General features: G+C 31.6%; 2 protein-coding genes across 2 annotated transcripts; one reads left to right on the forward strand and one right to left on the reverse strand.

Annotated features, from left to right (window-relative positions):
- The first annotated feature begins 5719 nt into the window (after nt 1-5719).
- Nucleotides 5720-10242, forward strand: LOC112736702 (uncharacterized). Its single transcript, XM_025786262.3, has 5 exons — nt 5720-7129; nt 7339-7481; nt 8557-8654; nt 9181-9374; nt 9639-10242. The coding sequence occupies exons 1-5, from the start codon at nt 6985-6987 to the stop codon at nt 9926-9928; spliced, it is 870 nt and encodes a 289-aa protein (XP_025642047.1). The 5' UTR covers nt 5720-6984; the 3' UTR covers nt 9929-10242.
- A 565-nt stretch (nt 10243-10807) lies between these two features.
- LOC112736703 (probable complex I intermediate-associated protein 30) lies at nt 10808-13673 on the reverse strand. Its single transcript, XM_025786263.3, has 6 exons — nt 13489-13673; nt 13220-13333; nt 12960-13105; nt 12589-12669; nt 12374-12472; nt 10808-11135 (listed from the first exon to the last, which is right to left on the reverse strand). The coding sequence occupies exons 1-6, from the start codon at nt 13538-13540 to the stop codon at nt 10941-10943; spliced, it is 687 nt and encodes a 228-aa protein (XP_025642048.1). The 5' UTR covers nt 13541-13673; the 3' UTR covers nt 10808-10940.
- Between the last annotated feature and the right edge of the window lie 2267 nt (nt 13674-15940).

Below are 15940 nucleotides of genomic sequence, written 5' to 3' on the forward strand. Positions count from 1 at the left end.
TAACAATATGGTATTTAGTTACCATAGGAGAATTTTTATACATAGAATTATTAATCAATTATGTATGGCTTCTGATGAAAATAATATATTCAACATGGATATTGTTTGTTAGGTAAAAGATAATAGATTGACAAAGAAAATTAATTACGATGGATATATTCATTATAAGAAATATTTTTCTATGGAATACTATAAAAAATATCACTGTCACCCTGAATTACTACAGGTTCAACTTCCATCGACAGTGGTAAAATGCTTAAATTGAGACATTTTCGGACTATAATATTTGTCAAACAAATAATTAATGAAACACTCATTCATATCTTCTCATTTTAATTAAGTACATTTATACATAAAAAAAAAAAGAAAAGAAGAGTTGAAATCGCAAAAGCGATAAAAATGACGGTTCTTATAATTTTGTGTGGTTATCTATATATAGAAGATCAGAAGACCATGATTATCTAACAAGATTAATTTGTATTTATCGCATTCAATTTGAATAGGTAAAAAATCATCTTATTTTAGTTTAATTCTTAATTCACATGTTTTGAATTTAGCTCAATATGTATGATTTGATTTGATTTAATTATTAGTGAAAAATACCTGGAGAGCCTATTTTATTCATAGATTTATTATTTTAATAATTAATAAACTAATCTAATTAATTAATTAATGCAGATAGTTAGTATAATTAATTTGGTTTAATAAATTTAAAAATACTAATAGAATATTAAAAGAAATAAATTAGGAAATACTACTAAATCAAATTGATATAAATTATAATAAATTGTGTGACATTTAAAAATCTAATAAAATTAATTAGTTGATATAGTTAATTTATCGTAATAAATTATATTTAATGAGTTAAAAAAAATAAATCGCTAAACACTCTCAAAAGCATGTCACGTCGTAGTCAACTCCACCATTAAGTGCAAAAATTTGATTTTTATATAATAGAATAAACAATAAATAAAAGAGATGAGAATATGATATGTGACATATTTTAATTATAAAATTGGTAATATGTAATAGATTTTTTTATGAATCTTTATTGCTTGTTCGTTGCTAGTTTTAACGTAATTACTTAATAAATTCTGCCTATGAAACTATCAACTACCTAATATTATAATTTAGTTAATAAGAATGTTGACATTAATATTTTTTCATAAGTCTTGTTATTATTTATAATTAGGAAAGAGCCCTATATAAATTTATTTTGTTGCAAAATTCTATATTACCTTTAAAACTTTAGAGTAATTGAGTTTAATTTTTACATTTTGAAATGAATTTACTCGAAAAAATTAATATGTAAATCACATTAGTATTACAAAATTACTTTATTAACATAATTAGCGATGCTTACTTGAACCATTAAATTTAGCTTCTAATGATATTAAAGTCAACTTATTTTATTATCTTGTATCTTCAAAAAATTTAATATAAAAATCTAATAATTGAAAAAAAAAATTCATTGCAGTGAGTATATTCATTTTAACAAATATTCTTTTATTTAATACTATAAAAAAATATATTGATCACTTTGAATTACTATGAGTCAACTTTCATCTACAGTTGTAGAATGCCGAAATTGAGATATATTCATCAAACAAACAATCAATAAAACATCATCCGTACTTTCTCATTTTGGGTACATTTATACATAAAAAAAATATACATAAAGAAAAAAAAAGAAGAAAAGAAGAGTTGAAATAGTATTTGCGATAAAAATCATGATTCTTATAATTTTGTGTGGCCATCTATATATAGTAAATCAGACGACTATGATTATCTAACAAAATTAATTTGTATTTATTGCATTTAATTTGAATAGGTAAAAAATCATCTTATTTTAATTTAGTCCTTAATTCACATGATTTGAGTTTGGCTCAATATATATGATATGATTTGATTTGATTTGATTTAATTATTAGTTATATCTCAGTTGCTTATTTTATTCAAAGATTTGTTATTTAATGACTAATTAATTAATTAATTAATTAATTAGTACACATAATAAATTTGGTTCAATAAATTAAAAATACTAACAAAATATTAAAAGAAATCAATTAGAAAATATTATCTAATCAAATCAATTAGTTGATATAATTAGTTTATCGTAATAACTGTATTTAATAAGTTAAAATAAATAAATAAAAAAATACACTCAAAAGTATTTTACGGTAGTTCTATCATTAAGTGCAAAAAATTCGATTTTTATATAATAAAATAGATAAAATAGATAGATATTTTTTTTTTTGTGGATGCATTTGACTAGTGATATGGGAATTTTTGAGATTTTGTATCTAGATCGATGTCCCAACAAAAATGTTGGGCCTAACTAAGACGGTGTAGATACTTCTATTTTGTTGACGCGCATTTTTATAAAGGAATATTCTTACTTTTACATCAAATAAAAAAGGAAATAAAACACCTTACAAAAAACAAAAGGAAATAAAACATGTTTTACAAGAGTATATAGATATTTTTTTTAGTAAAATATCGTTTTTGTCCCAACGTTTGGGGTAACTCTTAAAGTTGTTCCTAACGTTTCAATCGTCCTATTTAAGTCCTTAACGTTTCAAAACTCACTCAATGTTGTCCTACCATTAGGGATCCGTTAACAGAATTGTGGCAGGACAAAATTGAGACGATTTTGAAACATTAGGGACTTAAATAAGACGAAAATATTGGGGACAAAAATGATACATAAAAATAAATTTTAATTTTATCTTTTAATAATATCAATTTTTTACTATACATAGTATTCAATTATTTTTTAATCACATCTAAGTAAATTACACTTAATCATATTATTTTTATTTTAAATAAATTAATTTTTTTTTATAATTTTACTCTTAAAGATTTTTAGTTATCATGAAATGTTTGTAGAATGACTAGTATATAAATTTGCAGAAAAAAATATATATACAATAAAATATAAATTATTCTTTTTGTCTCTAATGTATCAAAATTCTTTAAAATTATAAAAAAATAAATTTATTTAAAATGAAAGCAATGTGATTAAGTGTAATTTATTTAGATGTAATTAAAAAATAATTGAATACTATATACAGTAAAAAATTAATATTATTGAAAGATAAAATTAAATTAACATTTATTTTTATGTATCGTTTTTGTCCCTAACATTTTCGTCCTATTTAAGTCCCTAACGTTTCAAAATCGTCTCAATTTTGTCCTGCCGTCAATTCTGTTAACGAATCCCTAACGGCAGGATAACATTGAGTCAATTTTGAAACGTTAGGGACTTAAATAGGACGATTAAAACGTTAGGGACAAAAACGATACTTTACTCAATTTTTTTGTAGATGCATTTTAATGAGTGAATATTAGGGGTGGCAACGGGGCGGGTAGGGGAGGGTTTTTGCTCTACCCAACCCCGCCCTGCCGTACAACAATCCGCATAAAATCCGTCCCACTTCTACCCGCGGGTAGTAAAACGTTGAACTCTAACCCACCCTTACGGATACCCGCCCCTATAATTATTAAAATTCAATAAATAAAATTAAATTTCAAAATTTATATAACCATCATCATATGAATAACATAAATTAAAGTAAAAATTTAAATATGATACAATATTATTAATCATTTACTAATTATTTTACATATATTATACATATTATATATTAAAATTATATATATTATATATAACAGGGCGGGTAAGAGCGGATATTATCTGAACCCGATTCCGCCCCGCCCCTCCTAAGAACCTGCCCCGCTAAAAATTCGCCCCGGTGCGGGGCGAGTAATTACCCGTCCTAAGCGGATAGGGGCAGGGTGGGTACCCGCAGATTCGGATGGTATTGCCATCCCTAGGGCCTAGTGAATATGAAGATGTGTGAACAAAAATGTTGGGCCTAATTAAAACGGTGTGGATACTTCTATTGTGTAGACCCGTTTTGATAAGGGAATATTCTTACTTTCTTAGAGCGACCCATTCTTATAAATTTCCAATACCATCCCTAAAGGTCAATGCCCTTTTGGGCCGGTGAGAGAGTATAATGGCCCAATATCAATCTTTAAATTTGGACATTTCTTAATAGACCGGGAAAGGAGAGTGATGGGCTCCTTATGAGTCTTAAACTCTTAGTTTTCCAGCCTGGATCACCTTTGATATTTTTTTTTGTTTCTACGATATCCCTCAATCCGACAAACCAAAAACTAATCCACTATAATAGTAAACTTCGTTTAAGGATTTATCGTTGATCAATAGATTGCTGCATGCACAAAGCGGAATTCGAATCCGACACTTAAGCGAACTAGTAAATATATTGAATATTGATCTAGTAAGGCTTTAATTTTGGTTTAATACCCAAAAAAAGGCTTTAATTTCGGTTCACCTAAAAACAAAAGAAAGTTTAATTTCGACACTAAAAATTAATTATAATTCAAATTTGTTTTAAACTCTTAAAAACATTTCCATTAGTTTTCGAAATTACATATCTCGGTTCCCGTTTAGTTCATATTGGACATTTTAAAAAAAAATTGAATCACAAAGTGTAATTACGAGCAAAAATAAAATTGTTCATAATTTTAAATTCAGAACTAATAAAAAATAATTTTGTGACTAGTTATCCTTCTTTTGCCAGCCCTACTTGTTTGCATCTCATTTCAATTTCTGCCAAATTCTTCCAGAAGATAAACATCACTTCGAATTGTTCTTTTCTAATTGTATTTCAGCCTTAGGCAGCGATACTTTTATAAACAATTATTTAATTAATTATAGTATAATTTCATTCAAACATATGTCTCCACTGTAGCCAGATTTCTCTTTCGAAAATTTTTTAATGATATACCAAGTGTCTCTTCTTTCATTTTAGTTTCTAGATAACACTCATAACAAAGCTTAGGGAAATTCTTCCTTAGCTGCTTCCTATCGTAATCATACATTCATTATGCGTTTTCAACTCCAAACATTCATTGAGCTAATAGGAATCTAATAACCACCATTTTTTTCTGTTGGATAACAATAATAAATAAAAATAATAATCAATTTAATTAACTCTTTCTTACTTCAAAAAAAAAAAAAAAATGCTAGAGACACATTTTTACTATTTCAGTGTCTTTGTCCTTTCTGTCTTACTTCTTAGGACCAAATCAAACGTTATTGGATGCTGAACTTTTTAGCAACACATCAAATACTAAGAAAGCTTAGTAGTTTTGTTAGTTAACCAAGAAATTATTCGTTTGCATCGAAGGCTCAACCCAAGGTTGCGAGAACCGAACCGGTCAATGAACCGGTGAAGTAACTGGTTCACTGGTTTACTGGTTCGACCGGGGTTCAACCGGGGTTCAACCGGTTTAATTAAATATTAATTAAAAATTTAATATATAGTTTCAAATATTTAAATTTGATCTTTTTTAACCTAATAAAATTCAAAATTGCACCTAATGTTCTACAAAAAAATATTAACAAAATTCAACTACCCACATGAACTAATTATCACTAATTAGTAATCATCAGAAAATCAGCAACATCATCATCCTCATTTCAGAAAATCATCATTTCAGAATAAGAAAACATCAACAAAATCAATATTATTAACTCAGCAACTCAGAATTAAATCCAGTAACTCAACTAAATCCAACTCCAATTCAGAATTAAACAAAGCCACTAATCATCACTAATCAGTAATAATCGAAAAATCAACAAGAAGCCAACAACATATCAGTAACAACATCATCATTTTAGAAAATCATTCTAGAATCATAAATCAACAATCAACAGGACTATTCCAGTTTCATAAAATAAGAGACTATGTACTCATTCACAATTTTAGAAATAATGAAAATTTTGAAGCCAAATGTAATCATATTTGTCTTAAAATTTTCATAAAAGCTTTCGAGTGAAGGATTTGCAAATATGAAGATTGGGACCTGCATCAACACTCAGATAGTCAGAGTGCTTACTGCTTCCCGGCAGCGAGGAGGAAGGGGAGTGACGGCGACGACAAAGGAGACGGCCACACCGGCGAACACAGAGAGAGAGAGAGCGCGCTTGAACAGGGGAGACGGTGACGGCCACAGAGCTTCCACGCGACGGCGAGGGAGCTTCCTACAACGGCGACACAGCTTCCTAGGACGGTGACGGAGCTTCCTACGACGGCGACACAGCTCCTGCGACGGCGACGGAGCTTCCACGGTGCGACACCGGCGAACAGAGAGAAAGCACGCTCGAGCAGAGGAGATCCAGTGTCTGTGGGTTCCGCGGGGTTGTGGGGCTGCGGTGGTTGCGGTGGGTGCGGCGGCTCCAGTGGTTGTGGTGGGTGCGGCGGCTAGTCTGTTAGGGTTTCCATCTGTTCTTTCAATTTTGATTTTTTGAGAAAGAGATGAGAGGAGATGAGTGGGAGTGTTGGACTTTTGGTGGGAGGGGAGGGGGTCTGGGCTTCGGGTAGATGATTTAGGCTTTTTTTTTTTTTAGGCCAAAAACGGCGCTGTTTTGAAAGGGGTTTCAAAACCGAAAAACCGTAAAAAAACCGGGCGGTTCTTCCGGTTCACCGGTTAACCGCCGGTTCGACCGGTTTTTTGACCGGTTTTTTGTCAGACGGTTATTAGCGTTACCCGGACCGGTTAGGTGACCGGTTCCCGGTTTTTCCGGTTGAACCGGCCGGTCCGGTCCGGTTTTCAGAACCATGGCTCAACCAAAATTTCTTGTCTAATTTGTATGACAATCAATAGGGACCATGACTGTGATATAGAGGGAAAGGTGCTTAGAATTTGTCAACACAAGAGTTTTTTAACAAAGACACTTGAAAAACCCATCATAAATATTAAGTGGCAACGTGAAGAAGATATACCAAGTTCCCTACATAGGATACCCGTTAGGGTCAATGTCCTTTTTTGGAACATGTTAGAAAACAAAAACTTGATTCACATAATTGCCATATTATTGACATATATATTCTTAGTAGGGTTCTTTTTTTTCATGTTTGTGCTCCTTGGTATACTAAGTTTTTTTCTGCCATGGAACCTCAGAGTATAGTAGTTATCCAAGATTCAACTAGAGAAGTGAATTTGAGAATTTTTGAATGGGCTCTAAATAGCTTCTTACTCGGGGCAAGAGATAAGCTCACCTTAGCTATAGTCTTGCATGAAGTTATCACTCCAAGTAAGTGATCTTCTATGAATTTCTTAGAAATTCACTTTTATCAATTTCACCTGCTTTACACATCTTTAGATCAATGTATTCAAACAGATAAAGAAAACAAACGAAGTATATAATAACCATTGTAAACCTTGTTTATGGCATATTAATTTCATCAATCAGTTATTTTAATTGTGTTAGAATTTCCATAATTTTTCTTGTTCTTTTGGCAGTGGGGTACAAAAGCAGGGTGGACAGTAATAATATGATTGGAGCAAATCAAAGGGTGATTGAAGAAGAAGTTAATAACAAGAAGAAAAAGTATTTAAAAGATGAGGGACTTATTAAGATTTTCAACCTTTATCAATCAAGAAAGGTAACTTCAACACCTATCAAAATTCCCCACCCAAATATATTGGTTTCCCTTTTGGTATAAACCACCAACACCTATATTTTGGAGTAACTAGATTGCAACTAATTTGACTCAAGTCAGGTGGATCATTAGAACTCTCCTAACACTAGTTTATTTGTCATCCTCATAATATGAACTTGAGACCTTACTTAAACTAAATAAGTAACAAATTGTTTGAATCAACAAAGTGTTTGTATGACAAATGGTATTATTACCCACTAATATCGTGCAGTGTCTAAAAGAGATGATCAATGAAAGTGATTTTTGAGAACTTTAGTCTCAAAATTTTCATGTTCCTCTGGTTTTTCTATGGCATAACTTTACAAAACAGAAGTTGCAATTTCTAGCAAGCTCAATTCCTTAGAGTGTGCAACCAAGAGATAGAGAAATTTCTTTGCAGTAGTAAAGTTCATCCTCCTAACATGTGTAGTGAACAATATTCAAATTCAAAGCAGAAGATGGCAAATAATATTAGCACTATGCAACTAATTTATGTTACTATTCCAACAATTGATGTATCTAGACAATCTTTTGTTGTCTAAATGCATTCGTTTTCTAATGTACCACTTTTGTCCAAATTGACAGTTATTTCGAAACAGATTGGAGTAATAAAGATTTCCTCTACCTCTGACATTAGCACAAACTCATTAGTGTTGACAATTTAATGGTTATGACTTGTGGTTCTGGGCACTAATAGAAATTAGACAGCACACTTGTGCTGCTTGCCGGCAGAAAAATAGAGTGCTCATGCAAAATCTTACAGATCGAATCAAAAGAAGGTACAATCTTTAATAGTAAGAAGCAGAGGATATGGGTCACTCTGTTGCTTCTATTTAAGGCATAATAAACTCGTCAACATTATACACAACCACAATAATTACCATTTCATGACTAGCAACGAAGGATGAAAATCATTTAGTGATTGCAGAAAGCAACAGATAATCTCATCAGAGAAGTAGATAAGAAAAATGTAAATCTGTAATGTCACATTTTTTTAATACAATTTCTACTGCTTACACATCACGTTATAATGTTTCAGGTTGAGTTTAACATAGAAGTAGCTATAGGAACTTCACCTAGGGATGTTGCTCTGAAAATTTCCAAGAAGATGAACGCAACATGGTTGATATTAGACAGGTTAGATGAAATTAAATTTGATTTGTAATCGGAATTCTCTTCCTTCTCCTGGCAAGACATTCATGTGCAACAATGATATATTTCTTCTGAATCATTTCATCTGAATATTATTGCAACATCTCTAATAAATATTAGAAACCTCTAACTCAGGTGCCATTATGTTCAAGCATATCTTTCTACTAAATTGTACTTTTACAATTGGCTGCATTCTTATACTGTAGCAGCATAAAATGACTTTAGAATGTAGGTCAGATGAAATCATGCAAGTGTAATCAGATTAGGTGATGCCTACACTGATCTTACCTCTAGAAAGGTTGGTGTCATGTTTATAATGGAGGTTAATGTCAAATTTTATAAAATATTAGGTACCAGGTATTATTTAACTTAATTGTTAGACAAGATTAGTGAAGTGCTCTTACAGATAGGGGAGTTCATGCATAATATAGCCTAACCATAGTAGAGGTTAGTGTAACTTACCACTATCTAATTACAAGCTCTTAATTTACCACATGCACATGGATCACAGGAAGATGAAAAATGATGGAGATTATTTCCTCAATAAACTTTCTTGCGGTATATCAAGAATAAGGCGTCACAATAAGATTATGCATTTAAGAGGACGACCTGCTCTCCATCAAAATAATCAAGATCACACCCATGATAGCATACCAGTCAGCATGCCAGACAGTGTACCAGAAAGTACACCAGATGAACCATTTTGTAAGTACTAGGATAGTTCTATATCTTTCGTGAATCGTGATATTAGTTCTTAATAACACTGAGTTCGCTTTTTAAGTAAAGTTTTGATTCAAGTCTTGTAAATAAAAAATCCTAACAGTGAGTCAACCCTATTTGAGTTGTTTAACTATAGTTAACATCACACTTGCTACTTTCTTCCAAGATTTTGTTTTATTGCATTTTCACCTTCCTGAGCATATGAATTCCTGCAACTAGTATCAATCTAATTTGTGGTTCATATAAAAGATCGTCCAAAGATCAATCCTGACAAAGCAGAGTGCTCAAACCGAGGAGAAGATAGTGAAGAGACAAGTTGTGCTCCACTGCACTTTGCTAGCATAATCACCAAGAAGCCATTGGAAGGCAAATTGAGAAGAGACGGTGACCTAAAAATGATATCCACTCTTGGTGGTAGCAAAAGTACTATGGAGGATCAGGAGAGTTCAGAGTTCCTATCATATTGTGGAGCTAAGAGCTTTTATCATGGAAGGGCTGAAGAATATCAAGTATGCGAACAAGTTTTCCATTTTTGTTAATTAGCACTTTAGCACAGGTATTGTCACAATCTATCCTCGGTATCATGTGGATTTGGAGCAAAACTATATATCAAATGATATGAAAAGATGTAATTTAAATCCGGCCATTGTTTCATTTCAACATAAAAAGGATATGCAGTTGTAGAAATGCTGCTTCAATTAGTAAACATAAAATTAGATTGTTTACTAAATATTTGTATTTTTATACAGAGATTAGACAAAAAAATTATGCTTACATTTCTGCCTACATTGTTCTTAGTTTTTGGGTGAACAAAAAATTGGATATATCTTTGTCCCTAAACATACATTGTGCATACTCTTAATTTCCAAATAAATTTATGTTTCTCAGTATTTCTATATTTCAATTTTCAAACAGTCACCAAAACTAGCCTTCTAATCAATTGACAACAGAAAATCTCTTTGGTTTTGAAAATTTCAATCTTCTAAGTACCCGTTAAAATATTCTCACCATATGCCTCCTTAATAACCACTCTCTTACACCATTTTTCTCTTTTACATATCAACCCTCTTCCATACGGTATCCTTCGTGCACTAAGAATAAGAAGTATTGCATTATTTTATTATTTTCATGGAATCCACATAATGAAACCTTCCCTTTTTTCCCCTCTCTTTAGTTTGACTTTCTAAATTAACTAGTTTGTTTATATGGAGGATTTTTGCAAGGGATATATTGAGCTGCAACTCAACTAGAAACTGAACCAAGAATCTCAGGTTTGGCAGAATAATGAAATAATATTTAACAAAGGTAAAATAATGAGAATATGATGAATATGATAAAAACAACAAATTCTGTTCCCTAAAGATGCTTTCAAGTGAATATGAAAACATTATTGGACAAACTGTAATATTAGAAGAGCATTGACAGCGGAATAAACTTTTTCCTTTATCAAACATAAAAGATACACTGGTATTATGAAACAAGGTCAGAATTCATCATCCTAATAGATCAGAATTTTTCTATCTTTATCTGGAAGACAATAACCCATATACCTCATTGTGTTCTCAAGGCCTTGATCCATTCAAGTTCAACTCTGAAATCACCTGGTCCAGATATAGTGCCTTCTATACCAGCACCACCCTCAGCATTGACAGACAAAGACATGCCAAGAACACGAGACGGATTCATCTCAATTTCTGCATCTATAACATTGCCTCTCCAAGTCGGTAAATACCGAGCTAGAGGAATCTGTGCAATCAAATGAAATTCCAAAGCATATACCTGAGGTGTTGAAATTCACAATAGAAAACAAATACAACCAAATGTGCAAGTATTTATATTGTTACAAGTCACTAGGGCTGGAAGTGAGCCAAACTAGACCAAGCTCAAACTTGGCTCATGAAAATTAAACTTGACTCATGACTCATCTCATTAACAATCGAGCCTATTTCGTAAGTTCAAGCTCGGTTCAACGAAAGCTCATGAGCTGGCTCGAGCTCACGAGCTGGCTCAAATAATAGGAACATAATCTATAATTCTATATCAATAAATTATAACTTATATATATTAAAAATATTTTTAAAAAAATATCAATTTTATATATTATTTATCTATCAATTATAAATATTTTATTTATATCCTACATCAAAATTATATATAAAAATGACTATAAAATTTTAAATAATTAAGAACATATATATATATATATAATCGAGTCAGCTCACGAGCTAATGAGTTTAGTTTATCCAAGCTCAAGCTCGACTCATTTAATTTATGAGCTCAATTTCAAGCTCAAACTCAGCTCACGAGTTCAGCTTATCGAGCTATTGATGAGTCGAGCTCGAGCTGGCTCATGAGCTGGTTCATGAGCTGGCTCATGAGCTGGTTCATGAGCTGGCTTGACTCACTTCCAGCCCTACAAGTCACATTACCAGCACTTTGCATTCACATTCATAGAAAAGCAACAAGGACCAACCTAGCAACAAGTCATTCTATAATCCATAGTAAACAACATTGATCAGATCTGGTTCACTAGCTAACATGAGTGACACTCTGGTCTCTAATCATCAACTCATGAAAGGTGCCGAATTCATGAAGGAATATCCAAATAAAAGTAACAAAAGAAGTTTTAAGACTATAGATAGATTCAGAAGAAATGAGTAGACATCAATTTTTTACGCAAAGAATTTAGCTCCGAGAATGCCTCAGGGTCTTTCCAACTTGCAGACTCTATGCTTCAGACATTTCACATTTGTATAAAAAAGCAAAAAAGCAAACTATCCCAGATTAAAACCTACACCTGATAAGTCATTTTTACAAATTAATTAAGCATAACAAACATGCCTATGACTGAAAAATAGTCAGAGCCTCACAGATCACTCAAATTATTTGAGAAGACTTACTACATATTGTAGTTACCCCACCCTAGTCCACCAAACGGCACATTAGGTTGTAACTTATAGCGGTCAGATGCAAATGGAACTTACCTTTAAAACATACCAATTGCCTTTGGGCACATAAACAAAAGTTTGCCATGAGTTATCTTCCATCTGTGCAGGTGAATTGACCCAATTCTCCGTGTAAATCTGCACCAAAACCAAACTCTTTATGATAGTTGCAAGACTACCCAGAAATTAAATCCTCCAGAATTGACACCACAGTGTTTCAGCATTGAGAATTGACAAAACAAAAAGGCACTCACAGTAGATATATAACATCTGCCATCCCCTCTAAGTTTCATTGCAATAGTATCATATGATTCCAAATCAATGAAGCCACCAAACTGCAAATTTATAAAGAATCAAGGAGAAATAATTTATTTAACATTTAAAAACACATATTTAGGCAGCTGATCATGTAACGAAATCAATGATTTGAATCCATGACCCTCCAGGTCAGGTCACAACTCACAAGGCAGCAACCCTATCGTTATTTCAAAGCTCACTCTACTTGGAAATCCCATTAGCAACAAATATGAACGATAAAAGAGCAATAATTCCTAGAAGAGCAATAGCTACTTAGAACAATAATTCCTAGTCCTAAACTATTCATTCCAAAAGTTAATTAAGCAACCTTTTTGGAGCGCATTCCACAGAAACCGCCACGAGCAATGCTCCATTTAGCACCCTCAGTGACATCCAAAGAAAGGTTACCAGAGAAGATCCCAGTAGCTACTCCATGTTCAGAATCAGCTATCTCGAGAGAAGCAGATGACAACCCTATGCAGCAGCAGCAGCAGTAGCAACAAATCAATCAAACATTCAAAAATAAAACTCCAGCTTTGCATCATTCATATCAGAATCAGCAGCAATAACAAAATTTTCGGTTGTTACCTCCGAATTCAGAATCAGAGTACAAATGCCACTTGGATAACTCCTTCTTGGAGCCGAAATTGAAGATGAATCTCTCCGGCGGAGGCATCATTTCATCCAAATTACCAGACAACGCTTTTCAGGTTTAGTTCCAAATCATTTATGCAAACACAAGCAGAGCAAATGAATAATTATAAACATCAACATCAAAATAATCATATTCATCTGAACCCTAAGTAAATTAGCAGTGATCAGAACAGTGAGAAAAAGGTGAAAATGGAAGCAAATACCTCGCTTAGTTGCAGTGACTGAAGCTTCCCACAGTCTTCGCAATCTCGCCATCTCTCTCTCTCTCTCTCTCTCTCTCTCTCTCTCTCTCTCCACGGAGCTGAGGAAGGAGCTGACAGTGTCTACACTCGCTCGGCGCCTCCACCGTCTGTGAATTGGGCCTAATGGGCCTCAATGTTCTTCGGTCTACTCTGGTATGTCAGGTTTCTTTTTTGCCATAATAACTTTACAACAGGGCTTTACTTGGGCTTATAAGCCCATGTTCTATTAGCTCTGTGTAAAAGAAAAAGAGAATATCTATACCTGATAAGGGACTCTTGAAAAAATTAATTTAGGTTGGTCATCCTCTTTTGTTTAAGCAAGTGTCAAGATTCAAATTTTAGTTTGTATAGAATAATTCATTGATCAACTAAAAATAATTAAAAGGCTAACACTTTAGTATATATATAGAGAGAAAGAGAAGTGTGCTAGTATTAATTTAAGTAAAAGATAAATATAAGAGAAAAATATTAGTCACTTAATATTTCTCACTAAAAACTATGGCAAAAGAAAAAATTAACTTGAGTGCAGGTGTAAATTTATAGATAAATTTCATGTATGATATAAAAAAGTTACATGACCAATAATTTTTTTTGTTTTTGTTTTACATTTTAATCAACGCTTTTTCTTTTTACATAAAAAATACTGGTTCTTTAGCATTTTTTATTTTAAACTTTTTGTGCAATTGAAAAAAAATCAAAAATAATTTTTTTAACAAAATATTCCTTTTTTTATTTACATATTTATTGTAGACGCACGATGAAAATTGAGCAAAAGGAAGATTCATGAACACTGCCTGAACATTGACGTTGGATTCTTCATTATTCTCTAAATGCGATCAATAATGCGTGAATCAAAGAACAAATCACTCTTTCTTCAATCAGATTTTTCATATTCCTCCATCTACGTTCATCGCACCATGTGAAAATTTGATATGTGAGTAGAAAAGAACACATAACCAGAAAAACTGAGATGAAAGTAAGTGATAAATTTGCATTAACGAAGAATCACACTAATTACAATACTAATAATAACTGTATATATAGCTATACTATTCTAACTAATTTTATACAGCTCAACAAAACTAATGATAACAGACTTCAACAAATTACCTAACTAAAGTAAGAGAGTACTAAAGGAGTACTATTTTTAACTTCCTATTAAATAATTAATCAGCAACTATTATAATCAAGTAACAATAACTAAATCCCTTTGTAATTTTTGGAATGATGACCAAAAAATCCTCTTCATACCTATGTTATCTAATTAAATCAGATTTAAGATCTGATAACTTTTTCAATAAAAAAATAGCTTTTTGTTTACGTTTTAAATATTGTTTAGATATTATTTGTTAAAAAGTTTTTATTCAATTTAATAAATAAATAATCTATTATCCTAGATATATATTTACATTTTTTAATTTTAAAGAAAAAAAAAAGTGCGATACAAGTATCAAAGTCCAAAAGTCCAAGAAATTGAAGACCAGCTAAGACTACTCCTCAATTTGAGGTGAAGCTGTAAAGGATTTCTATATGAAAAAAAAAAATCAGAAATTAATTATTAATTACAGTAAAACAGACAATTAAACATCTACGTTGGCACAATGGCACTTACTTTAGTTTTGAGGGAAATATTCCAAATTCAATTAACTAATAACTTTCTTTGACTTGGAAATTGCTATAGTACTATTATTTAATTCCAATTCAATTGTTACTAATAACTACCGTCCTCTTCTAACTCCACTCTTCTACCCTTTTCAACTTCTATCTGTAATTTATTTTATTAAAATAATAATGTGATCTATGTAATTGAAGAAATTAATTATAATTATAGTGAATTAATCAATTAAATATGATGGCATTATTCAATAAAAAAAATAAAATTAGTAAAAATTTTAAATAATAAAAAACAAAAGATATCTCTCTCCTCTCTCTTCAAAATTGAAATATAGAAATTACGAATTTTTAAAAGAGAGATATGACAAAAAAAATTTCTAAAAAATAACAAGTTTTGATTTTTCCTGTGCCATGAACAAAAAAATGAAAAAAAAAAAGAAAAAAAAACATCTAAAAAAATTGAGAAGCTATCCAATAGCTCAGTTAATTAGAATATTGTATATACAAATGTCATCACATCAAGATTATTGGGAGTAGTAGAAGCGAAAAAGTGAAAAGAAAGAAGAAAGAAAAGAAAAAAACATCTAAAAATATTAAAAGACTGCTCAATAATTCAATTGATTAAAACGGTGTATATCCAACTGCCCATCACACAAAAGTCATTGAGAGCAGTGAAAGCGACAGAGTTGGGGGCGGATTCTATGTGCCGAAATTCTTTGGCACACCAGTGCACATAGTACTTATGTTCGGCTGACCGGTGCGCCATTTAATGTTGGCCGTCGGATCTCTCTATTTTTTC

Source organism: Arachis hypogaea, chromosome 13 (assembly GCF_003086295.3).
Source record: "Arachis hypogaea cultivar Tifrunner chromosome 13, arahy.Tifrunner.gnm2.J5K5, whole genome shotgun sequence".
In the NCBI taxonomy this organism is placed as follows: Eukaryota; Viridiplantae; Streptophyta; class Magnoliopsida; order Fabales; family Fabaceae; genus Arachis; species Arachis hypogaea.

Coding starts and splice junctions, on each gene's coding strand:
- LOC112736702 (XM_025786262.3), top strand. CDS start 6,985: ATGGAACCTCAGAGTATAGTAGTTATCCAAGATTCAACTAGAGAAGTG. Junction 7,130..7,338: donor GCATGAAGTTATCACTCCAA/GTAAGTGATCTT, acceptor TTCTTTTGGCAG/TGGGGTACAAAAGCAGGGTG. Junction 9,375..9,638: donor TACACCAGATGAACCATTTT/GTAAGTACTAGG, acceptor TTCATATAAAAG/ATCGTCCAAAGATCAATCCT.
- LOC112736703 (XM_025786263.3), bottom strand. CDS start 13,540: ATGGCGAGATTGCGAAGACTGTGGGAAGCTTCAGTCACTGCAACTAAG. Junction 13,334..13,488: donor AGTCACTGCAACTAAGCGAG/GTATTTGCTTCC, acceptor AAACCTGAAAAG/CGTTGTCTGGTAATTTGGAT. Junction 11,136..12,373: donor GCAATTGGTATGTTTTAAAG/GTAAGTTCCATT, acceptor TTGATTGCACAG/ATTCCTCTAGCTCGGTATTT.